This window comes from Globicephala melas, chromosome 2 (genome assembly GCF_963455315.2).
Source record: "Globicephala melas chromosome 2, mGloMel1.2, whole genome shotgun sequence".
Lineage (NCBI taxonomy): Eukaryota > Metazoa > Chordata > Mammalia > Artiodactyla > Delphinidae > Globicephala > Globicephala melas.
Window position 1 is genome coordinate 125,309,201 of NC_083315.2, and position 27,363 is coordinate 125,336,563.

The 27,363-nt window shown below is 41.3% G+C and overlaps 1 protein-coding gene across 1 annotated transcript in view; it reads right to left on the minus strand.

Annotated features, from left to right (window-relative positions):
- The window catches only part of MDGA2 (MAM domain containing glycosylphosphatidylinositol anchor 2), an 826,249-nt gene extending 799,117 nt beyond the window's left edge, over nt 1-27,132 (minus strand). Inside the window, exon 1 of the mRNA XM_030854879.2 lies at nt 25,619-27,132. Coding sequence (XP_030710739.1) covers nt 25,619-25,898 — 280 coding nt within the window. The 5' untranslated portion in view covers nt 25,899-27,132. The remainder of the gene's footprint in view (nt 1-25,618) is intronic.
- Between the last annotated feature and the right edge of the window lie 231 nt (nt 27,133-27,363).

The window sequence follows — 27,363 nt, forward strand, 5'->3', positions numbered from 1 at the left end:
ACATGTCTGTTTTATTATTACACAATTTTTAAGTTCTCATAAACCTAGTACCAGAACTAATAACAGGTCTATAACTGATCAAAAGAAGATCTAATCAAAATGCAACCATTAATTGTTTCAAGACAGATTAATATTCAACATAAAAGAAGAAAACTTTCCTCAGTTTTATCACCTTCAACACAAAAACTTCTATTTCTGAAATATGCCCAATGCAAATATCAAGATATAAATACACAAAATATAACAATAGTTGTTTTTTTTCCCACATGCTAAAGATGTGTCTAGGATAGATTACCAAACTAGTTTTCTTAAAACATGTGTTCACTTCTTTCTAGATTTTCAGTTTAAATTTTTACTCTGAGCCTGGAAGGAGTAGCAAAGTGATTGACAATGATGCTTCAGAGTCATTCTGCTTGGGTTTGAGTCCTTGGTCTGCCACCTACTAGCTAGGTGAACTTAATATGTTATTTAACCCTCCAAGCTTGGTATTCTAGTCAGTAAATGAGAATAACAATAATGCATTCTTTGTCATGGTGTGAAAATGACAATACATATAAGTACCTGCCCTACCATGGGTGCAATTTCAATTATTATGTTATTATTAGGCGTTGTTTTATGCCATTCCAACCTTAGCACAAAATCTGCCACATGCTCAACAAACATTAGGTGATAGTTTGGTTTTAGGGGTGAATTTGCATCACAGAGAAGTTTTACATAAGATAAAATTGCTCATGAATCTGAAATTTGAAGCTTACATTTAGTAGGTCCTTAAATACACATTTTCTAGCATGTATACAGCTGACAAACAATGATTGAATTCTCTGCTTCCATTGTACCAAGTTTAACACAACTATTTAGGCATACTCCACCACTACACTGATATACAGGAATATCTATGAGATGGTTTACTAATAAAACATACTGCCCTCTCACAGGAAGTCTGGCTGTCTATAGCAAATATTGCTTGGATTAATCACTAGCTCTAGTATCACATATGGTGTTCTAATATCTCAAATGAATTTATGTACATTTTATCCATTTGCCAAAATGCATGCCATTCATAAGTTGGAAAGATTTAAAATACTCTAAAATTTTAATTGTTCAAGTATTTTGAATCCGTACATACACTCTGAAGCCTCACCTTATGAAATATGCTTCAAAGTTTTCTTATTATTTTCAGTGTATTATATTGGAGCAGTAACATATACAGCCTGTTTCAACTGAATTATTTATTGCACTGTATGCATCTCTGTAATGTCACCTTTGGGAAGACTTTTCTCTATAACACTATATAATAACATCAGGTACAAGCTAATATGGTAAAAGAAAAATCACAGTTCCTTTAAAATGTAATTCAACTTCCACCATTTGGCTTAGAGACTGATAATCATAAGATTTCTTATCCTGAATGAGTAAAACCTAATTGGAAAAACAAATCTTAACCTTTTAGAAAGATGGCACAAAATATGATCTCCTTTTGTGGACAAGAGTAGTCATATTACTTACTTTGACACTTAGTTTATACTATTCCATGCAGTAGGGTAATATTGAGGTGGAACCACAAAATAACACAGATATTTGGTGTCCCAAACATATATGCTGTATAACTGTTTTAAAAGCTCTAGAACATTAAAAATGAAATATAATAAAACATGAAGTCAGCTATATGCATTATAGTGCCTTTGTTATCATTTTATTTTCTCTTCAACTATAAAGTAATCATGATTAAAACACATTTTTAAAAGCTCACAAAACAACAATAAACTATGCCTACCACTTAAATTGTGTTCTCAAATATCCATTCAAATACACACAACTTCAAACTATGTTTCATGCAAAACCTCCAATTCTCTGCCCATGTCATGATGTGCTATTTTATATTGTTAAGAGACATGCATACAGATTGTGGGGTTAGACACTTCTGGCTTCTAATCTGGGCTTTGGCGCTTATTAGCTACATAACTTTTCACAAATTATACAATCTGTCTGAGACTCAGCTTCTTCCACTGAATTCAGACACTATTAAAGGAGTATTTTGAGAATTTATGAAATAAAGTTTCTAACACAAGGTTCATTCTCAGTAAATGATGGTATCATGGGTATGATTATGAATTTCCTTGTCTTGTCAGTGGGAGTATATGTTATCTGAGGATAAAGACCATTCTCAAAATTGTTTGAATGTTTTCCTGAACGTCTAGAAAGTACCATGCTATGTACATAATGTCTAATAATGATTTGCTCAATGAACAATTGTAACCAAAGATAAATAGAGAGCAATTAAGTACTAAACCAGAAGGCATTGAAATACAAGTGCAAGAAAACCTCAGCTTCACAGAATGTGATGTGACTGCGCTGGTGTAGTCAGGGAAGGATCAATGGCAGACAAGGCACCAGAAATGAGAAGTGAAAGCAATTCTAGATAGAACAAGACTAAATAAATAAAATCACACAATGTTCTACTTCTATGACAAACTTAAAGAGCTCATTTATGAATATATCCATTCATGCCCCAGCCCCAATAAAATAACTGTTGTGTCAGGCAAACTGCAAAGTGCTCCATGTATAAATGGTGAATAAGTTAGAGCAGTCCTTGCTCTTCCGGGTCATCCAATTTAGTGGGGAAGATACGTGTCAAACAAATTATTTCACAGGTAAATACAGAATAATAAATCATGATAAGCACTCAAAGATAAAATGTATGAAGCTATGAGAGGTTTAACAGTGGACTTAAAGTTAGGTCAACGGAGTGATCATGGTGGGCTGCTCTATTTTTAATCTGTGAATTGAAAAATCTTAGGCAGAAATGACTGGTAAAGGGTAAGGGGAATGTGACAGTTAATTTTACATGTAAACGTGACTGGGTCACAGGGTGCCCAGACATTTGGTCAAACAGTATTCTATGTGGTTTTATGAGGATGTTTTTGGATGAATTTATAACATTTAAATCGATAAACTGAGTAAAGCTGATGGCCCTCCCTAATGTTGGTGGGCCTTGTCTGATCAGTTGAAGGCCTAAATAAAACAAAAGGCTGACCTTCCCCAAATAAGAAGGAACTCCTCCTGCTTCGCTGCCTTTGAAGTGGGACACAGGGTTTTTTCCCCCGCTTTCAAACTCAAAATGAAACACTGGCTGTTCCTGGGTTGAGGGTCTCAAACCTGATGGCCTTTTGATTAGAACTATAAACCATCTGTTCTCCTATGACTCCAGCTTGCTGACTACAGATCTTGGAACTTGTCGGCCTCCATAATCATATGAGCCAATTTCTTTTTTTTTTTTTTTTTTTTTTTTTTTGTGGTATGCAGGCCTCTCACTGTCGTGGCCTCTCCTGTTGCAGAGCACAGGCTCCGGACGCGCAGGCTCAGTGGCCATGGCTCACGGGCCCAGCCGCTCCGCGGCATGTGGGATCCTCCCGGACCGGGGCACGAACCCGTGTCCCCTGCATCGGCAGGCGGACTCTCAACCACTGCGCCACCAGGGAAGCCCCGAGCCAATTTCTTATAATAAATCTCTGACCATATATATCTATATCGATAGATAATAGATAATCTCCTGTTGGTTCTGTTTCTCCAGAGAACTCTGACTAATACTAGGGAGAAAATTTCAGAGCAAGGGATAAGCCATGTACAATGACTCTAAAGCAGGAAAGAGCTTAGCAGGTTTATGGGATGAAATAAAAACAACTGTGTCTCCACCACCATGTTTAAAGAAAGCAGCAATTCAAAATGAAGCTACAGAGGTGGGCAGGGACCACATCTTAGATTTGTAAGCATGGCATGAGAGTTCAAATTTATCTTCAGAGGAATGGGAACAATTCCTGAATGACTTTTAAAGTAGAGGAGTGACATAATCTGACTTTTTTCAAAAATCACGCAGGCTTGACGTATGGATGTCTGTACAGAGGTGTATGAAGTAGGTTGTTCAAAAAGGTTGGGGGAAGAACAGTTAAGAACCAACTGCATCTATAGAGACAAACTATAAAAATGACCAGGGTGGTGGTAGCAGTACATTTGAGACCTGTTTGGGGCCTGGTTAAGTGGCAAAAAGGAGATGGTGGTGTTAAGTATGACTTCCAGGAGGATGATATGAATAATTGTGTAGACCAGAGTGACCTTTAACGAAAAGGGGAAAGCTGAGGAGAAAGATTTAGGCAAAGATCAAGAGTCCAGCTTTTGACATATTAATTTTGATGCTTTTGAGGAATCAAAGTAGAAATGTGAAAGAGGCAGTTACCTGTGTTGCTCTGGAGCTCAGAACAAAGATCTGGTATGGAGTATAAGTCCGCAAGTCATCAGAGGGAGATGGTTTGGAAAACGTCTTAAGGCAAGAAGGTGCAAAGTGAGGAGAAAAAGAGCGACAAGAACAGAATTCTGAGACTCTCTAATATCTCATAACTAAGAGGAGGAGGAATTAGCAAAGGATACAGGTAAGCATTATCTATGAAACAGATTTCTTTGTTAGAAAATATTATTATTTTCCTTTACTATGAAGTACTATTGGAACATCTCAAATTGTTTGGAATAAGGAAGGTTATTTACAGCAAACTTAAATATGGCCAATATTCCTGTCATCTATTATTTCTGAGAATAAAAGTTCTATATAGACATAATAAATTATTCACAGAGAAACCTGAACTTTCATTATATATACATAACAACCAACAGAAGTATCAAATGATACACATATGTTCTTAAATTCTGCATAAACAAGACTAACTCCAATGATGGAAAACTCACAAGGTAATTTTCCTTTATCTGAAAAGATCAATTTATTCAACATCTATAATAGGTATACATTTTAAAATAGAATTAGGCTGTAATTTACAAATGTAAAACTTATGAAGATGCCATTAAAATTGCTTCAGGTTTATATAATTACTTCTTGAGGGAAAATGAGTCCTGTAAAATATCGGCAAAACAGGAAAATGGAGGTTGGGTAAGAAAACAGTATCTTATAATTCTTTAATAGTTTTTAAAATTGCAAAGATCTTTTCAATATCATACACATACATACACACACACACATATTTCTCCAACAACTGATAATTGATAGTGGAACAAAATATATATCACTTTTAATTTTTTCAAAAAAGTAAAAATGAGTAAGGACTATAACTCACACTCTGAAATCAGGATCTCAAAATCCCTAAAGAGTTGGCACATACGGCCAAAATACCACAGAGGTAGTTGGAATTCTGAGCCAGATACGGCTTTCTGACACACCACCTAATCTCCATTTTCATTCCCCTAACTTCCAACAACCAATTCACGGCACACTGGTAGGTATGGCAGACCCTTATTATCCAGTGAGAATCTAAGATGGACAAGAAAAAACTTTCAACATAAGAAAAACTGAAATTGCTACAGTTAAGGTCCTTTAAAATAAAAGATTCATTTTCTATAGAACACAAGTAACAGAAGAAACACAAGACAGTGGTAACAAATTTCCCCAGAGAAAAGAATTCATTCATCAAAGAAATGTTGTGGAAGCAACAGTTCTTTGCTGAGATTTGCTGAGATCTGTGACGAGGATTGCTTGAGCTTTTCATAATTTTACCTCTAGCTTACCTAGGTGAACTGAAATGATGCTATACTAGAGGAAGGTGTATGCAATGCCTCAGGTATTAAGAGGTTGGGGTAAGTAGCAACTACGAGGAGTGCAGAATTATATGGTTATTGCTGGGGACTACCCATGCACTTGAGGAAAAACAGTGGAAGGCTGGCATCAATTTATTACTGTGGTTGGCAGAATACTGCTCCCTCGTCAAAGATTTCCACATAGGTTGCAAGGCAAAAAGGAATGAAGGCTGCAAATGAAATTAAGGTTGCTATCAGCTACCTTAAAATAGAAAGAACATCCTGGATTTTCAGGGGGCGTCCAATGTAATCAGAGGTAGATGTGACTATGGAAAAAGGGCACAGAGAGATGCAACACTGCCAGCTTTGCAGATGGAAAAATGGGCTATGGGCCAAGATATATGGGCAGCTTGTAGAAGCCAGGAAGGAACAGGAAATGGATTCTCCCTTAGAGCCTCTAGAAATTAACACAGCCCTGCTGACCCCTTGATTTTACCCCACTGAGACCCATGTCAGGCCTCTGACCTACAGATCTGTAAGAGAACTTTTATTGCTTTAAACCACCAAGTTTATGGTAATTTGTTAAAACAGCAATAGAAAACTAATACAATTATCAATTTAAGATCAAGTGTGAAAGCCAGAGAGTTTTCTTGTCGGTAAATGGAAACAATCTCATCTCCTTACAAATAGAAGGTAAAAAAAATTCTTGAGGGTCAGGTCCAGAATTTAATTATGTTAGGGGCTCTAGATACAGATGAATTCAACTAAAAAGTCAGCTACTTCAAAATAAAGGGCCGAGTTGGGAAGCTGTGGACCCTGGAGATTTAGGAAATGAACATCGGGTTTGACACATGCAACAATCTTGATATCAGGTTCCCTGGACTATGTATGCCTCGAGAAGTGGCACGTTCCTCCCCATTAGAGACTAGTGCTTCCTACTTCTTCCTTGATTGAAGACAAGTCAAATGACAGTTCTCCGCAAGAGGACATGAGCCTCACTGAGGATTTGCCACCGTGTCCTCTCCTGCCTAGGTCCACAACTAGGAATAAGTCACAGCTGGCTGGGGAAGCGCTGAGCCTGCAGAGGGATGAAAGGGACAATGGCCCACAAGAGCCACAGGACCTCGCCAACATTGCCAGCAGAGCTGTAGAGTAACTTAGGGGCTGAGTATGAAGATGCTTGAGTCTACAGGGAATGGGACATAAAGTTGGATCACTGAGAGTTCATTGATGCAGAGACCTCTGTCCAGCAAGACAAAACTTTTCTCCCTTAGAAACTAACCCTAAAGCCCACACTGGTAGCCAATCCAATAGCCAGGGTTAAATTAAAACATAACCCAGCCATGGAGGTATTAGAATTGCCAAGGAAGAAAGAACACTATGCCCTGAAGGAAGTGGATTTAGCCAATAAGTACTAGCAGGAGCTGGAAGAATATGCAGGGAAACAGATTTTGAAGGTGCTGGATTAAGATGGGAAAGAATAGAAAGCTGGATAAGGGAGAGTTTTTTGACATGGGAGTACCTTCCTGTGATAAAGGATTTATTAACACCCTAGTGAGGACCCCAGGAAATAGTGCAATAATACTAGTAAAACAGGCTTGCAAACCTGGCTTGCAAGTGACATCCCTTACTAGGTGAAATAGAAATACCGGAAACAGAAACATGGCATGTAATGGAAAAGTAGATCAAAAGACAGAGTGTGTTTTATTCCTAGTAAGGGGGATAGATATGTGCTATTGTAGTCAGTTTATTTATTGATCCCTGAATTAGTTGGCAAGAGCTGCCATAACAAAAGAGCTGCCATAACCACAGATCGGGTGGCTTAAACAACAAAAAGTTATTTTCTCACAGTTCTGGAGGCTGGAGGTCCAAGTTCAAGGTGCTGACAGGACTGTTCTCTCCAGAGGCCTCTCTCCTTGGCTTGCAGGTGTCAACCTTCTTGCTGTGTTCATACCTCTGTGTGAGTGTTTTCTTGGTATCTCTTCCTTTTCTTACAAGGACAGTAGTCCTCTTGGAGTCCCACTCTTACGACCTCATTTGTCTTTAATTACCTTTTTAAAGCCCTAATCTCCAAATACAGTAACATTGAAGGTTAGGGCTTTAACATAGGAATTTGGGGGACATAATTTAGTCCATAACAATCCTCTTGGAAACCAAATGTATAATTGGTCAGACGTAGAAATACAATGCATGACAATGGAGTATTTTTAAATGTTACCAAGACTACTAGTTATTTGGGGAAAGGGGTTTCATTATCTCTGGGCTGTCCAAAAAATTGGGCTAACCAGACCAAACACTATACTCTTATCACAGAGTGACTAAACAAAGAATATTTCTAAAAGGTTAAGAGAGTGGGAAAGCTTGAGTACATATACTATTTAAAGCCAGAGAAATCAGCAACTGACTATGTCTGCACCAGTGAGAGGGGTCTTGACATTGCTGAGGTCAGGACTGACAGTAGGAGATGTCATTACAGACTTGGATTCCCTGACAGCAGTGGGAATGATAGGACCTCTAAATAATACAGGCCAGTTTGAAGCACTTAAGTCTCAGTAGCAATGTTGGCACAATTAATCATAAAAGCAGCAGAGTGGCATCCAGGGTGAGGGGAGTCACTAAAATGTCTATTATCCCAACCCTAAACCAAGATAGCAAATCACAAACAATATTGTTTATCGGTAGGAATGGAAGATACTAGTGCCACTCGTAAAACCCTGAAGGAGACATCATGTCCTAATTTTATTCACTAGTCTGCTCAATACAACAACCAAATGGATGATGGAAGATGAGAGTGGACTACCAGATATTCAACCAAGTAGAAGCATCAATCACAGGTGTGTGGCTAGTTGTGGTATCTTTGCTAGAGCAGATTGATACAACTTTAAGTAACAGTAATTGATAACTGGTCTAGCAAATGCATTCTTGTCCATCTCTATCAAGAAGAACCAGAAGCAGTTCTCACTCACATGGGGCAAACAGCCGTATACATCTACCATCCTGACCCAAAATTATAAGTTTTTCATCCTTTGCCATGATATAGTCCATAAGGATATGAACTTACTGGACATTATGTGAAACATTACATTGGTCTATTATATCAATCACATCCTATTAAGTGGGCCAGATAAGCAAAAATTGGCAAGTACTTTAGAAGCCTTGGAAAAACACATGTGCTCAGAGAATGCAAAATTAACATATTAACCAATGAAAGTTTTAGGGCTCTAAGACCTGAGTAATGCGAGGACAACTCTTCATAAGGAAAGGACAAAATATTGCATCTCACATCGTTCATCAATAAGAAGGAAGCAAAATCTCTAACAGGCCTCTTTAAATTCAGGAGGGAACACATCCTATGCTAGGAATACTGATCTGGTCCATTTACCATGTGTGACAGAAGGATGCTGGGTTGGAATGGGGCAAAGGGAAGTCAAAGGCTTTGCAGAAGGTACAGGTTTCACTGAAGAAATCCTGAAGCTTGGGCCATATGATCCCACAAACTCCACGATATTAGAAGTATCTCTGGTGGGAGAAAATACCATATAGAATTTATGGCAAGCCACAGTAAGAGAATTACAGCATAAACACCTAAAGATTTTAAGAAAGCCCATGTCATTTGCAAGAGAGAATTAAAAATCATTTGAAAATAGATTATAAGGTACTACTGAGCCTTGTTGAGGCAGAGTGCCTGACCACAGGCTATCAAGAGACCATGTAGCCAAATATGTCCATTATAAGCTGGATTCTGTCAGCCAAGTCATGCAAGGTCAAGCAGGCCCAGAACTAATCCATTATTAGATAAAAATGGTATATTTGGGACTGAGCACAAGTAGACAGAGAACGCACAAGTGAGCTACATGCAGAGGAGGTGGTCCGGACCCCTACATCTACCCTGAATAATGAGCACTGGCTCCCTATCATCAACTCCCACCTGTGACTGCGTGGGAAGTCCCTTATAATCACCAAGTCCAATAATGGTCTAGAGATTGGTTTGGCTTGATATGTGGTACATACTAAAAAGGAACTGCACCCCACTAGGGGGTGTCTTCAAAGTCAGTGGTGAGGGGAAATCTACCCTCAGAACACGGACAGAACTTCAGGGATCATACACTCTGTGTGGAAAGAGAAGTAGATGAGGTAAGAATATATACTTACTTACTTGTTTATTTATTGGCAGTGAATAGCTTGGCTGGTTGGTTGGCTGGATGCCTGGAGTGGGCACAAAGTAGACAGATCTTTGTCTACCATGTTATTGCCCCCAAGAGAGCATCCACCATGAAAGAGTCAGGTTGCAGACTGTACTTTCTAAAGAAGCTGCAAAAATTTCTCTAATCACACAAATCCTTCCTCCAATGTGAACTTGGCACTATTCCCATCGACTAGTGGGATCTATAGTCCCTTCCTTTCAACCTGGGTGAACATTTGTCTCTGCCTCAAACAAGAGTATATAGAATTGATGCACGTGGCTGCCCAAGCAAGATCCCAGGAGACTACTTCTATCCTCTTGGGATACATGCTCTTAGAATCCAGCCACCATGCTGTGATGAAGCCCAAATGATGCGACAGCCCACATGGAGACACCCCATATAGGCATTCTACCTGCCAACCAGATGAGGTCTCAGCTGTCAGCCAGAATAAAGATGCCTCCAGATGATTCTAGTTCCTAGATGTCAAGTCACCCTCTGCCTTCAAGTTTTCCCAGGTAAGGGTCCAGAAACTATGGGGCAAAAATAAGCCATTCTGACTGTCCCTTGTATGAATTCCTGGCCCACAGACTCCATGAACATAATAAAGTGGCTGTTCTCTACCACTAAGTTTGGATGGCTTTTCATAGAGCAATAGTAATTAGAGTAAAGCAATAAACAGCCAGATAGACATAAAGACTTGACCAGCTGACATCAGTCAGCTTGCCATCAGTCACCTCAGTGTTGTTCACTAGGTGCAAGAAGAAAGCAGCCACAGTGAAAAGTATGGACACTATGCATATATTGAGTAGCAAAGGCTCCCATTCACAGAGGCTTATCAGTTACCACTGATGCTAAATGTCCAACCTACCAGTAAGAGAGACCCTGACATACACCATGCCTCAAGGAAACTAGCCAGCTGTTCAGTGGTAATCGACTACATTGGACTCCGTTCAGATGTGAAGGAGCAGAGAGTCATCTTGACTAGAATTGACACCTATTCTGGATATGGGTTTATATTTACTGCCTACAAGGCCTCAGCAAGCACCTCAATCCAAGGGCTTTCAGAATATGTAATCCACCCCAATAGGATCCCTCATAACACTGCACTGAACACAGGGATCCTCTGAAGAGAAAAGAAAGTACAGCGATGACTATGTGATCATACAATCCACTGGTTATATCACATCATGTGCCACTCAAAAGCTGCTGATCTGATAGGATGATAGAAGAAAGAGCATCTAATAGAGCAACTTGGGGAGAACACCCTGAGTGGATCAGGTACCCACCCCCAGGATGTAGTATAACCCTAAATGAATGATCATCATGTGGACCTGTGTCCCTAGCAAGTAGAACACACAGGTCCAAGAGTCCCTTTACCTTCACTCCTAGTAACCCACATGGAGTATCTGTGCTTCCAATCCCCTGTGTGGCTAAGATTCCCGGTTTCCAGAGAGGTAACACATCCCCCAGGGAAAAGAGCAAGAGTCTCAAACTCCTGTGACAGTTGCCACCTAGCCACTGTGGGCTCCTTGTGCAAAAGACAAGCAGGCAAGAAAAAGTCACCTCTCAGGCAGGGACAATTAACCCTGATTGTTAAGAGAAGGCAAGACTGCTATGAACTCAATGTGAGGAGGGAAGAAGACATCAGGCACCCAGGTGACCCACGTAAGTATCTGCTGGTGCTCCCTCCTGATTCTGGAAGCAAACTGACAAATGCAGCAGCTGTGGAAGCAGCCTGAAAAGGGCATAGAGACCAGGATCCCAAGCCCTTCAGCGTCGCTTACACCAATCAGCCCATTAGAGTTGCTAGCTGGGGGTAAGGGAGATCTAGAAAAGGTGGTTAAAAAAGGGATGATGGGGCTTCCCTGGTGGCGCAGTGGTTGAGAGTCCGCCTGCCGATGCAGGGGACACGGGTTCGTGCCCCGGTCCGGGAAGATCCCACATGCCGCGGAGCGGCTGGGCCCGTGAGCCATGGCCACTGGGCCTGCGCGTCCGGAGCCTGTGCTCCGCAAAGGGAGAGGCCACAAAAGTGAGAGGCCTGTGTACCGCAAAAAAAAAAGTAAAAAAAAGGGATGATGAGTATCAGAGTTCAGGAGCAGCAGCAGGGGCTGAAGTTTGTCCCGCAGACTTTCTTCGTTTGTATCCCTAAGACAAGAGGCCTGCTCTCAGAGGACCAGTTCCCAGAAGGGATGAACTTTCATAAGCAAGCCAATATGAACACCACAGGGGTGATGTCTAGAAGATGTGATGCAGTGTCCAGAAGCCCTTCTGCATGAAGGCATTCATTCCCCCAACGCCCAAGAGTGTTACCTTCTGATTGCTCACAGTTGAGTTTTCTCCTAGGATTTGCCTTCAACCCAAGAGAAGCTGAGATACGTTGCCCCCTCCCCAGGGGCAGCCCACACCCAGTGACTGGTGGAAAAGGGGATGAAAAGGATCTTTATCTGGGACATCTCTGAAGGTCTACCCCAACTTCACAGTACCCCATTTGCTCAGCTTAGGACTCTCCTGTAACTGAATCGCAGCTCAACTTCTCCCCCTGCTGAATTCTGGCTCCCTCCCTCTCTTCCAAGAGCACTCCCTCCAAAACCACCTGCATGTTAATCTGCCTCTCAGTCTCTGACAAGCAGACACCTCATCCTGCCTTGATCCATCCTACTAATTCCCATGACCTGGGCCCAACTATTTTCCTGTAATAGCAATAAATTGATTCCAGCTGATTCTGCCTATTTGGGGGCCAATACTCTGACCAGACTAACTCACCTGTTCCTCCACATGCAACTTCAAATCCAATCCCCCCAGAACAGTACACAATAGTATACTGGAAGTTTGCTTTGCTGGTTTTCATTTACTTGCTTTATCAAACACTTTCAATTTGTAGAAATGCTGAGTTTTTCATTAATAATGAGAAAACCTCTGCAATGTCATAATGATTGTTGGGAGGATGACAGCTATGTACAATGAATGAGAAGCAGTCAATAGTTAAGCCACCAGAAAAGATTCTTAGAACAATTTTTAAATAATCTTTAAAAATATCTAGACTTTACCTTTTGTCACAACTAAAGATATTTAAATAGCATTTTCAAGTTCATAAGAATCTCTGTTCCAGCTTTTTTTAGACATTTAATTGAACTAATATTAATTGTTAATATTTATAATATCCAATTAAATGATAAACCATAACATAGATGCATCTTAGGTATCTAATTTTATACCTAATCATTAAGACACTATCCACCTTCATCCAAAATAGATCATTGCATCCAAGGTATCATAAAATACAAAAATTAGGAGTAAAGAAAGACATAAAAACAGGGTGCACTATTTTTTGTAAGTATTCCCAGATATATCATTAAATATGTGAGGTAGGAAAAACATACAATCTATGATTAAACTCTTTTGAACTTTGATTTGACTCATCTCTTACTCTATTCCTTTACAAAGGCTTGCAATTTAATTTGAGATTCTTAGGTTGCAAAATACATGATGGCCCACTCCATTTAACAACATTATCACAATTTTCAGTGTGCAGAAAGTCATAGACCACTAGTTTCAACTATCTGGCTTGAATATGAAGAAGCACTCTTTAGAGAAAAATTCACAAAATCGATGTTTCTCCATAGTCTTAAAGAGGTCTGACTTTAAAACACAACAATCACAGCACCCAGTTATACTAAGAATTAATGAATTCCACATTGTGAATTGTGAATGTATAGTGAATTTCAGGGCACTGCTCTTGCAGCCAGACTGAATTAAGAGTTAAAGTTCTAAAGGCTCAACTGCCTCTGAAAATTTGGGGGGTGGTTATCAGTTAAAGAAAACATCAGCTGTTTAGAAATGCATGGCATCACAGCTGAATATAATACCTTTCCTGTTCTCGCTTGAAATGGTTTCCTATCGAAGCAGTTTCTGTATCAATCACACAATAACCAGAATGGTACAGGGTTATACTATATCACACAATAACTACATTCAAAAAGCATAGGAAAAAAATTACTTTTATAGCCGCAAATGCTGTAGCTAAAAGCCTAAAACAAATCACTAAACTGCACTAATTTGTAAGCTTTGAGGTTTGAGGAACTCCCTGGCAGCTAAGAGAAGGGGCAGAGCTTGCAATCAACTCTCCTCTTGAGCACAACAAGAGTTTCAAGAATAGAAACCCACTGATACGCTGATATAGTCTCCTCAATTAACTCTGCAAAAAGTGCCCAAGCCATACCCAGAGGGAACTCAAGGCAAAAATCAGGCCACATATCACACTTAACTATCAATCTTACCAAGGCCAGTGATTGTTAATCAGCCTGGGGGAAAATAAAGTAGTACAGTTGACAGTTTATTTGTTTTATGAGCACATGCTTCCTATTTTACATGGAGGAATATAACTACTTCTGCAGAATATTTAGTAGAGCCATGTCTTCATTTTTACAGGTCACTAATTATGAATATGCTTAAAATATCCTACTAGTCCAAAAATAAATTATACCAGAGAGAGTCCTCAGTATGGGCATTTTGCTTCTAAAAAGAAAAAAAAAAACAATGAAAATTATAAATCATATCTTCTTTTTCCAAGTAAGAAAATTATGATACAAAGTGCTGACATTAGCTACCTATTTCTATTTCTCAGGCAAAAAGCTAGAATTTATCACCTAATCTGCATTTCAAGTATAGACTGAGACGTCACATACATGGTACAAGATGATCCAGGTAACTTGCACGGCTTCATCATAGTGGGTATAAACACACATATATGAACATAATTTAATAATACATATAAGAATATATACAAATATTTATTTTCATATACACTTCATATGTGATTTCAAATTCAGCCACTGGTAACTATATGTTAGTTATTTAAACTGTACGAGTTTCAGATTTCTCATCTACCTCATTCAAAGATTAGAGTATGACATAATGTATAAAAAACTCCTACTAGAAGGTGTGACATATAGGAGGCACTTGAAAAACGGCAATTATTCTATGAAAAAACTACGATATCCTATGTTTATTTTTCAATGACAGATAGAAAAAGAGAGCAGATAACCCAAGTTAATTGAATTTGGTTTACAGATATATTTTAGAATCCATACTTGAAGACAGATATGCCTTATGCTCTAAATTCCCACTTAAAAAAGAGGAAAGACCAGTATAAAGACCTGACTAATAGAGCAGGAGGGATGGTCTTTTGAGTATGCAAGTGACACTGGGCTTCAAGTGTATACATCACTATAGTTCAGGTAAAATAAACTTCACATGTATTGCTCTTATGCAGCTAAGAAACATTTCTGTCAATTGCAAAGATATAGAAGGAAAAAAGTAATGTGAGTTTCTGAAGGTAATGTTGGAAATTGGTGAACAATACAAACATGAATTATCACAAAAGATATCTAAAAACAAAATGAATGTTAGATGAGAGACTGCATGGCCTGCTGTCAACACTGAATCAGAGTCAGCTTTGCAAGGGAAGCAAGAAAGCCATCCAATTCCTCGTCTAAAGTTCAGTCATGAGACCCACTCCATGAATACACAGATACACCCACATACCCACACACTCATAGACAGTTAATATATATGAATATATATTTTAGAGTATATACATATATACTATATATACAAATATATATGTGTAGTTTATGTGTAGAAAGATACACTTTCTCTGAAACTGGAGAGGTGATTAAACTTAAAAGGTTTCAAAGTACTTCTTCGCATCAGTAAGCTTAGAGAATTAAGGCATTAATGAGTGAGTTGTCAATGACGACAGAAAAGTTAAAACTTAAATGCTTTTTGAAATATCAACTAAAATCATACAATGATAATAGAGTTCAACAGTAAATTATAAAATCACAGGAAGCAGGAAGAAGGCCACTTTTAACCCCAGCTGCTGCAACTAGAGGAATGTTTGTTAATGAGATACAGAAAATCATCAGAGGATAAGTAGCCTCTGAGTAAAAAGGCTGTGGCCCACTGAGAATTATTCTTGTCTTAGGTAAAGAGGGGGAAGTTTCTCAACCCCAATCTTAGCAATATTACAGGGTCAGAATAGAAGAGAGCTGCACCTCCTTAGGCAATTACACTTAGATGAAGCTACACATGACAAAGTAAGAACAAAATTAGCCCAAGATTGAGGTTTGATTAATTGTGAACTTAGACTGAAAACTTTAATATTAATACAGCAGCTCTGTACAAAGAAAGGGTACAGGTAATATAGTCCAGTGTGAAACATGAACCAAATGAAAAATGTAAGTAAATAAAAGAATGAGGCGAGAATCACAATAATGGTGTAGAATAAGCCATGAAAAAGAATGAACAAGTTCAGAACCAGGATAAAAACAATAACTATACAACTTCTTGATAACGACTTCACTAATTCTGAAATACTACCAGGATAAGACTGACAACTCAAAAACTACACGTCAGTTAAATCTGTGCATGTCACAGAGTCTACTGTGTGTATATGCTTAAGGTGACATGCTTAGCAAAGCCAATATTTTTCATCCCTCGTAGTGGGGAAAATTATTCTCAACTAATAATTTTGTTGCCTGTTTAAAGTCTCAAGTAAAGATGACCTTTTGGTTTGGTTACAGAAGTACCTGACCAATATTCCCAACCAATAACTAGCTAATATTCTGACACTCAGAAAACTAGCCTAATGAATTTCTTTCATGTAGTTAGTTATATGAATGGGTATTATTGAGGTGAATTACCTTTCACCCTCAAAAAATAGAAAATAAGTGTTTACCAAGGACAATTAAAAGCCATTATATATAAAAATGCTTTCTTATGTATGTAGCTGTTACAGTGTAATGGTGAATAAGGTCCCAGCCTTTTCAGTTAATTCTATAGAGTTTTTAAAATAATTAGGCGACTAGGTGGGAAATAGTCATTTTGGTCACTTTGGGACCAAATACACAATAAACTTGTGATAGCCCCACTTAATTTATTCTCATTTTCTCTGGTTTCTCTGGTTTTATTTTTAAATTATCAATGACTTGTAGTCTCTTACAAATATATCCCTATTTGTATCATTTTTAGATTAGTCTCGAAATGGCAGGACATTGAGACTATTCTCACTCCTTGATACAAAAGCAAGATTTATACATATATTTGAACACACACATATATAAATATACTCATGGTCATAAGGTTTAGGTGACACTAATTGTCTCTAGAGCTCTTAAATGAGTGGGGATACCAGCTCCCCACCCCCACCATTAAGGAGCAAAAGGAAAAACTCCAGGGTTATATGGATTGAGAGGAGACTAGCCTGAGGAGCAATACCAACCACATGTGCATACAAGATGCAATATCAAATGGCATTTTCATGCACATATTAATATTACATATACTGTTTAAAAATATACCACTTGAGTTATTTTCTGATAGACTGACAGATGGGAATTATTTTTTCCAGAAAAAAATTACTTTCTCCCTGTCACTTCCAAGCCCCTTAACTCTGTTCTGAGAACCAAACGGCACTCCTTCTAGGAGGTCCAATTGTTGGACCACCTGAGTATACTTTTTTAAGAAGATAAAGGACACTTGCTATGCAGTCTCCCTCTACTCCCGATATAAAAATGCAAACAGACTTTTTTATTCTTGCTGTTATTTACATTTTCTCTGGATAACAGCCCACTTTCCTAAGAGTTTATTAGATATGGAAACTGAGGGATAAAGAGATTAAGATTTTTTTTTTGCTGCCTTGCACAAGAATAAAAATAAATAAATAATGAAACCACATACCTCTTTTCATAAAGGTAACGCATTCATCTCAGTGGCTGTACATTTGTAAAGAACAACATGATTCTAGACCCACAGTCCACTGCTTCTAAGTAGCAGGCACTCTTAAAAAGCCTTTGAAAAGTCTTTGACCTGAACTCCAAAAGGCGCTGCTATGTAAGTTCAAAGCTCCCCAAGTTTGCGTAGAATTGGGGAGGGCTCAGTATCCTACAGGAACTTTAGAGACAACCGTCTTAACTCCTGATGAGCAGGTCAGGTGGCTCCACATTGCACACACACAAACCTAGGAACTTGGTAGACATAAATATCTGAGCAAGTTCCAGAGTATCACACAGTCAAATTTATTTCACAGACTTACAGACTTTGGGGGAGAGGGAGTTACCACAGGTTAAGGATGGATACATCTTTCTAGTTGGGACAAACTTTGGAGAAATTGCTTAGGTTTAATACTAGACACGTACTGCAGGGTTATTTTCCTTTCTGCCCTATTATTCCTGCAGCTGGGATCTGTGCTTTAGCACTGGCCTATCCTCCCTCTTTATCTATATTACATCAACCTACTTTCAAGTCTCAAACCATGAGGTACCAGCTTTTTCAAGTTTCCTCCAACCATGGCAGCTATCAGTGCTCTCTCATCTTGCACAAATATTTGTATATTTCTCATAGCCTTATTTTGTTTGTTTTTCCATTTGGCTTTATCTTCTTAATTAACTAGTAAACTCTTTTTGAGTTCACAGCTCTTACTACTTAGTTACATGTTTAATCCATAGAAGTTATACCTTAATTTGCTGATTGAAGTTACCAGAACTTACCCACCATCTGACCAGAATCTGTGTACAATTCCTACTGAAAATTTCTGAAAAGTTGCATATCTTCCTCAGAGTTTTATATCCTTCTCAGGAGACTCGTGGGAGCCTCCCCCTCTTCAGTAGGAAGTGGACCCAAGGCAAGGCCTGGACCAAATTCATAGCTCCACTCAGAAATAACAAAGAGAATGCCTCAATGTTTAACCTGTGCCTATCTCTCCTTAAGTACAATCAATTGGCAGGTAGGATAATCTGGTCCACTGGGACCATAGGCTCTGTTTAAGAATTCCTTGTCTATCTTTCCCTTTCAGGAGAACAGAAAAATCTCCCTGAAGTTGTCATTCAGTCAAATGGCAGACATTGTTTTTTCTTCCTCTGTTTGACACACATGAACAAAGTTCTATTTATTTCAGAAATAAAATAGTTTGCTGTTTTGCTATTACTTAAAGGACAGATATATTCTTCGAATGGCCTTTCCAGGCCAGCATTTGATTTCCTACTCACCTCATTGAGATTTCACTGCCCCTTGTGCTGTCCTTTAAGACTGTGGGAGGTCTAGCTATGAACCAACCCTTCCTCTTTCAGACATATATGTTTCCCTTTCTACAGAATCATTCCATTATTTTTATCCCTCCCATTCTTATTCCAACAAAACAGGACAAGAAATATGCTGCTTGCGGATATGGTTACATGTCACATATTTGACCCCACCTGCCAACCACACAATAGTCCTTGGTATAGTTTTGACGGGGAATAGCAAGAAACTGATGTCTCCTATTTTTATGTAAAGTCATAGAGGTAGCATACTAAAAGACAGAAAGAAAAGTTACGTCATAATTCCTAATACCTTTGCTCCTACCATAATATGTCTTTAATTGGTAAATTTATAGTAAATGTGTGATAGCCAAAAAAAATGTTCCTAACATTTGAAATCCTTTTCTATGACTGTGAACTCCTGGGGAAAGTATGATTTAGATTATGAAATGGAAATCATCTTTCTTACTGAATTCAATCAATTACATCAACAGGAAAGGAAATAAGTGTTTTAAAACACAAGACAGAAATAGTATCTTGGAAATAGTATCTTGGCATTAGTATCTTGGAAAAGTAGTAAGAAACCAATATAAGAGAGCTTAATTGGGATCAGTTCAAGGTCATATAAGTTAAGTAAAAAATGGAATTGTACTGGTATAAAATGGGAAATAACTAAGTGCACGATCCAATAATGGAGATGAGGGATTTTAGCAAGGTGACAAAAAAATATCCATCCAGTGAATAAGTCTGGATTGTGGAAAAAAGAGTTGTGAAAGAAATCTCACGAATAGGATAGGACCACCATCAGAGTAGCATAATATAAAGCCATTGTGTCATAAATTAGTGAGATGATTTAATGCCATCGTAAAGTCTCTTCTGACTTTATGATTTTACAGGGCCAAAAGTTTATTAATTGGATTTGAAAATAAAAATAGGATACAGTGGCCTATAAATGAAATCATTTATTCATTCTGCTCTAAGTAATATTTTTACATTGACAGTCACTGAAGCAAAGAAATGAAATTTCATTTTGAGGGACTATTCAGTTAACGGCAATTACAGTGAAGCTAAAAACGTTCACCCTATTCATACTTGAAATGAATTCAATATAATACTTTGCTTGCCCTTCCAAAATAGCCAAAAGGGAAAGTAAGATCTTCCCCCAATTCAACTGGGAGCTGATAGCACATTCCTTTAGTTCACTGCAGCTGCCAAGAGCTCAGTTCCAGGACTAGGCGGGTATAACTGACTGTTTGCCTTTGACTTTGTGGGTTTCGAGTCTTGGGCCCAACTCTTCCCAAAGCATGAGGACCAGGCCAGAGAACATGAGTGATGAATTATCTCAATAGGTGGAAAGCAACCCAAGATCACGGTTCCTAACACTGTGTTAAGACATAACCTGAACCCACAGGCTCATGCTATTAGTTGCATCCCATGAGCCCTACCCCAATCACATTACAACAGTACATTTTAAAAGAATACAGAGCACATTTTTTCCGGAAAACCTGTTTCTCAAAATAGGTTTAAGGTGGTTTGCCTTACAAAACAAACACTAAAATAATTTTACAATATCAATAAGAAGAGCTGGTATCAGAGACAATAAAATTAAGCCAAGATAATGAAGATCATGAAAAATGCCTTTCTTGAATTTCTTTTATGACATCTATTCACCCTCACTGATTTGTTCTCTAGAAAATGATTCCTTAGGCTTAATGTTCAACCTGCTCAATCTAAAGTACTTAATAGCCCACTTAGGGACTTCCCAGGGACAAACAGGACATGAGCAAGTAACACCGTATAAAATAATCTGCTCATTTGTCATGCAAATTCTCAGTAACACAACCAGTAAGGACAACCTTGAATGTGCAAAAATAATCTCAAGATACAAAGGACAGCCCACTTTTCCTGTGATGGTGACCAAAGTGGTGATGATCCAGGGTACGCGTGTGTGTGTGCGTGTTCTCATGTGCACATAGGGACAGTGGGGTAAGGAGTGGGAAGAGAGAATGTTAAAGCTAATTGCATATGACAGAGCTTCAGATTTACCTTTTTTTAGCAACACTCATTAAAGTCATCTCCCACAGGCTGACACCCTAAATATGTGTTCAGTCAAAAGCAGAATCTGATCACAGGGTTTCTCCAAACTCAAACAGGACAAAAATCACAATTCAATGCACCTTGGGATAATTTTGCTGTGAGGATGGAAACATCCTGGGACTGGATGTAATGGTCAACTGACCTCCCAGAGCACTCTGATCCCTTAGGGTCAATCTGTACATTTAGATTCAACCCACTGACAGTCTGAAAGATCTTCCAGATCCTTCCTGTCTACCTTATCCCCTGGTTCTCAATTCCACCAAGTCTTTTCTGTCATCTACTGCCTGAGGTGTCATTCTTAAAATTTATGAGACTAATTGATATTACCTGAATTGAGAGAATACAGCTTGCTAATTTGTCATACAGATGTGTTGATAAACTTATTCTATTTATTGCTTCTAGCACATCCTGCAAGCTATTTATGGGCAGTACATTAATTATTTTAGGACACCAAGTCATTGGTAGATTTGGCTCCCATTACAAACTATTTAGACATAGACTTTTATTTTGTTTTTCAGTTGCAGTGGGGATTTGTCCTGTGCTAATGCAGTTATAATCTTTTATTAGCCTCCTTGGAAATTAAGGGTATAATAGGTCAGAAGTGAAAATACAGTGTGTGTGAATGGAGCAGTTTTTTCCTTTTTAAGCAAGACAGCTGTGAAGTTTACAGGAGATATGATTCTCAAAATTATGTAATTATCAACAGGTTCTCTAAAAAACACAGTTAAACATCCACAGAATAACTTACAAAGAAAACTTTCAAAACTAGGAAAATACTTTGGATCACTCAGCTCTAAGTATTGCAGTCATATACAACTAGCTGGGGTTTACATTGTGACCCTTGATGCTATGTTTAATCAGTTATCCTAAATGTAATGCAATGGGTTTAGTGCAACAAAATTAACAATGCCAAAAATGGATACCAGTTCACTGTTCTTTAATGACTTCTTGGTTTTCAGTGACGTTTTATAGTAAAAAGAAAATTAAAATAAAACTTTAAACTTCCAAGATTATTTTGAGGAAAAAGCTTGAATACCAAAAATTTTTTTAAATTCAAAACGGGAGAATATAAAAACTTAAGAAAATTGATTTTAAAAACTACACAGGGAATTCCCTGGTGGTCCAGTGGTTAGGACTCCACACTTTCACTGCCATGGCCCCGGGTTCAATCCCTGGATGGGGAACTAAGATCCCACAAGCCTCATGGCATGACCAAAAAAAAAATTATTAAAAAAATTAAAAAATAAAAACTACACAAATATAGATATCTACAGGGAAAAATGCTATTTTTAAAAAGTGTTTTTTAATGACATCAGAATCATTGGTGGAGGGTAGACAGGCAGATATAAATCAAAAGATAATCTCCCTTACCCAAATGCCACATATACACAAATCTCAGCTACTGTGCAGTAAGTCTGCTAAGCAGTATTCCCAGATAAATGACAGTAAGTCCCTAGGTCTATAGCAGAAACTTTTATACTTAAGTAGTGCACACAGTACCAAGCTGGTCAAACACAATAGGAAGAAGACTACAGTAACTCAAGACAATATAATCTATATATTAAAACAAATAGTCTCAATTACTTAAAAACATCTGAATTTCATGCTCAGAATTTTCCAGGCTAGCAGTAGAAGAATGAAGGGCTGACTAGCTATTTCAAGGAAGAAAGGTTACAATGATATATTTCTAAATCATGTAATTAGTTTTAGGCTACAGTGAAGTGATTTTGCCTGAATTACCGATAAAATAATGTTATTTTCTCTTGAACTTACCTACTAGAAAACAATATTAAGAAATAATACTTTGTGTGTAGCACGAATGGTTTTACATCTGGCAAACACAGGCAACTAAAGGGTGACAGGGATACAGACTTATGCTAGCAAAGTTCCTATCTAGGTCTTTGAAGTCTCTGTTTATAATTGCACTGCTTTTTTAAAATTAATCATCTTCCAGACTCCTCATGTAAAATGTTCAAAACACACTCTATAATCTTACACTAACTCTTATGTCTACGTCCTTCTTACAGTTAATCAATATTTTATAGCTAAATAAAAATAAAATCTTCTCTTCCCCATAAATGCTTCCACACACACACAAAAAATAAAACTACTTCAGGTTAAGAAAGGTCATGGTTTACAAAGTCAAAGCAATGAAATGTGAAGTTTTATCAGTGGTTCTCAGACTTTAGCATGCATCCTAATCATCACCTGAGGTGAAAAACACAGAATGTGGATCCCAAACTCTGAATTTCTGATTTAGAAATCCTGGGAGGGGTCAGAGAATTTGCATTCCTAACAAGTTCCCAGGTGATGCTCATACTGAAGGTTGCGGATTCCCACTTTGAGAATCTAACTTCTGTGATTTGTAAGACATATTTGAAAAGTAATATATAAATATATTTTTTCACTCACCTGATAGCTATGACATTTATAACGACTAGAGATGCTGACTAATTTTCAAACAAAGCCAATTCTACTCCTAGCTAAGTGACTAATAACCACATCAATAGTAAAAGAAAAAAAAAAACACCACCACCTTCACAACGATCAGCTCAGTAGCAGAAATGCCTTCCCCCTTATTGTTAAGCAGCAAGGCCCAGGACTGTTTTGATGCAATTGTTCTCTACTTGTCTCCACTCCTAAATCTTACACTTTCCCACCGCCCAGCATGAGACTTACCAGGACAAACAATCTGAATGACAAACAGTGACAGAAAAATGGAACCCTTTCTAATCCAGACAGTTCCAGAACATCCCCTACCCACCACCCCGATTTTTCTCACTTCTCATTATCTCCTACACACACACATTTTAAAAACAAAACAAAAACAAAAACTCTTTTTATTTGAGCTAATCTGAACCAATGGGAGAGAAATAAAGACTTGGACAAGCAGAGTTCAGACTCACGCGAGAAGGTTCCATCTTATCTGCAGCACTCCTCCATCCCTAGAATCCCAGCCACTCTCAGCTGCGGGACACCAGACTCCAGCAGAAGTCAAAAGAGCACTAAATGAATTCCTGCTCTGCTCAAGGCCTCACCTCCTGCCATCAGCCAAGCGGTTTAAGCCAAGAGGTTCAAGACCTCAGCATCTCTCCTACACACACCAGCAGTAGCGGTACCAGCACCACCACCACCACCACCACCAAGAAAGCTCGCTCTCATTTGGGAAAGAGGAAGTGAGGAGAGAGGGGAAATTAAGATGCTTAGAGGTGGGAGAAAGTGAAGATCTCTTGGCCAGAGCCAAGGAGGGAAGTAGGAAGACAGGCAAGGGGAGTGGCCGATGAGGCGAAGCAGAGCCCAGTGCTCGCCGCTCCTGACACTCTCCCCACCCCCCACCCCCCCAGCACCGCTCAGCCCTGGACAAGACACCGCGGAGAGAGTAAAGGCAGACCTCTCGCCTCGGTTCCCAAACACCTGCCCACTGCGCACTCCACGTTCCCAGAGAGTTTGAGGACTCAAGGTCCCCCTGCATCCGCGCCCACTCCCAAGTCACTTCTAGGGTCTGCGCTTCCACGAACACTCATGCTCTTTGCCCGGGGCAGCCGGTGCCTAGCACTGCAGCGCTGGGGTCCCAACCCCGAGGGAGACCAAAGGCGGGCTGTCAAATTTCCAGCACACAGTTTCTCCGGATGTCGGCCCTAGCCTGGGAGCTGTGGGTGAGTCTCGGCTTGCTGTCCCCTCAAGGGCTGTTCTCTTAACCTTCCTACCATACCTCGAGAACACAAAAGTTATTTTTCCTTTGTAGCACCGCCTGCTTATCCCAGGAGAAGACTCACATTTGAGCCAGAGGGTGTGTGTGTGTGTGTGTGTGTGTGTGTGTATCTTTCAGTCCCGAAAACCAAGGGTGCCAACTGCTGACAGGCGAAGGAACCTGGATTGGCTCTTGAGGACTTAAAAACATCCGAATTAACACGTTCACCCTTCTCTCCGTCCTAACCCTCCCAGCCCTGCGTTTTCCGGAGAACTGAGATTATGTTCCTGTTGCAGCGAGCTAGTGTCCTGCCCCGGAGCCGAGACGCGCAGACTTGGCCGTCCGTTCATTCATGCATTTGCTCATCCATTCACATAAACATGTCCCTTAATTGTGTCTGGCACCGAGAATCTTGCCTGCTATTTTCCCCTCCCCAAGTCAGTGCTTATGGCAGCGGTTGGTGCAGAACGCAACTCGACTGTCAACCCACTTCCTGAGCTGGAAAGTCAAGTCAAGCAGGCATTCAACTCTCCCCACGCCCCCACCCCAAAAAAAAAGGAAAAGGAAAAGAGAAGGCTGAGACACGGGGCGGAGAGGAATGGGGAGCTCACTGGGGTCACATTCGAAACTTCCCTTTGGAGGAAACCGCGGCACCGACACCAAGGCATGCAAGGAGCCAAATCATTATTAAATCAAAGACTGCTAGAGCTCGGGCCCCCAGAGAGGATAAATCAAGTGCAAAGCCACTTATTCGCACCAGTGCTGGGCTGCCGGCTCGACCCAACTCCGAGCCCGAGCCGAGGCGCTGGGAGAGCGGCTCGCAGCCCGATTCGCAGCGCGCTCTCCGCTTCCTTATCGCTCCCAATAACGTGATGAAGTGGAAATCAAAAGCCACGCCGGGAGGGGCCCCGGAACGGCGCGAGTCGTGCATTTTCGCTCACCAGCCTATCTTCCCTAAGAATGCAAGGTCACAATAGCGTCGCGATTCCACTCACCGTACACTCCTTGGCCAGAGATCCCCTCCAGGAAGACTGTCAGCAGCCACACGAGACCGTACACTAAATCCATCTTCACGTGAACATGAACATATCCAGCCCAGGGGGGACGCAGCGGGACCTTCTGGAGGCCGGCGGCCAGCCGGGCGCGCCCCGCTCGCTCCCCAGCCGAGCCGAGGTGCCCGGGAACCGCTCGCGGAAGGGGGAAGCGCAGTCCGTCTGTCTTTCCCCGGCGGCGGCCGTGAGCGGAGCGCAGGAGCCCCGCACACCCCACACTCATACACACACACACACACACTCCCACAACACAATACCCTGACACAGACTCACACGCACGCCTCACTCACACTGGGCGCCTGGGAAAATCGCAGACGCCGGGGAGGAGCAGGGGGCGTGATGGGAAGCGGAGCCGTGAGGCGAAGTGTTCTTCAGGGGAGCGGACTGGAGTCTTCGCAGCTGCTGCTGCGGCGGCGGCGGCGGCGGCGGCGCGCTGGGCCGGCGGCGGGTGCTGGCGAGGGGCCGGGTGTGCCGAGCGGTGCGAGCCTGACGCGGGCAGCCAGGGAGCAGGAAGTGGCCTCTGACTCGGGGCACCGAGCAGGGGCTTCCTCGCTTGGGTTCGCCTTTACAAAGTAACTCGCGAAGGTCCCCGGAGGAGCGTCAAGCGGCGGCAGCGGCCCGCCCGCCCGCAGTCCGGAGCCCCCAGCCCTGCTGTCTTGCCTTCCCCCATTCCATCAGTTGCCATTGCAACGCCAATCCTGTTACACGATACAGGCTCGCATCGCCGAGCGGGGAGAGGAGGAAGAGGAGGAGGAGGAGGAAGAGGAAGAGTGGGGCGAGGGGGACGGGGGTGGGGAGGAAGGGAAGGGAGGAGGGGTAAGAAGGAGGAGAGGGACGGACAGGGGGCAGAGTGTGAGTCTGGAGCTTTCTCGGGCACCAGCCTCAGCCGCCGCCGCCGCCGCCGCCGCGGCCACCTCCACCGTTCTCCAAAATAGCCTTTAGCGCCACGCCAGCGAAGAGGGGGCTCAGGCTGGCCGCACCAATTCCGGGAGCCGAAAGCAGAGTCCAGGCACCGTCACTTGCAGGAGACGGAGAATGCCAAGCAGAGAGCGGATCGCACACACGTCTACGCGCGCTCACCGGCACCGCGCGCGTCCTCTTCGCTTCCGCGCTGCCCCCGCCAGGTGGAGGGGTGGGGGCGGCCGGGACAGGCGGGAGTTTAGAGGAGGGCGCCGCAGAAGGGGTTCCCCGCCTGGGCTAACGTAGTGCTGGCATCCGGAGATGAACGCGGGAGCGGCCGCCTGAGAAGGACACCGGCTGCGTGGCCGCCGTTCGGGCCCCAGCTGCGGCGGAGGTGCCCGGGCCGGGCGGCGAAGCGCTAAGGGCTAGACGCCGGCCGGAATCCCTGGGTGTGCGCGGGGGTGCGCGCAGCGGAGGCGGAAAGGAGGAGGAGGGCGAAGCCGAGAGTGGGGCTGCGGGGCTGCCGAGCTGCCGGGCTGCCGGGCTGCCGGAGAGGAAGGCTGTGTGTGGTCACGTTGTGCGCTACGTGCTGAGAGCGCGAGCTTCTAGCCGCAGCCGGGCGACGTCAAAGCCGGGTGCGCGGCTCAGTCGCCTGCCTCCGCGCCTCCTCCTCACTCTGCCTTCCTGTGTCAGACGTGGAACCCATCAGTGTGGACAGTGCAGAGGGGCTCCGCGAGGCCGACGGCATCCGGCCTCCAGCCTTCCCCGCGAGCCCCCCGTCCCCCCAA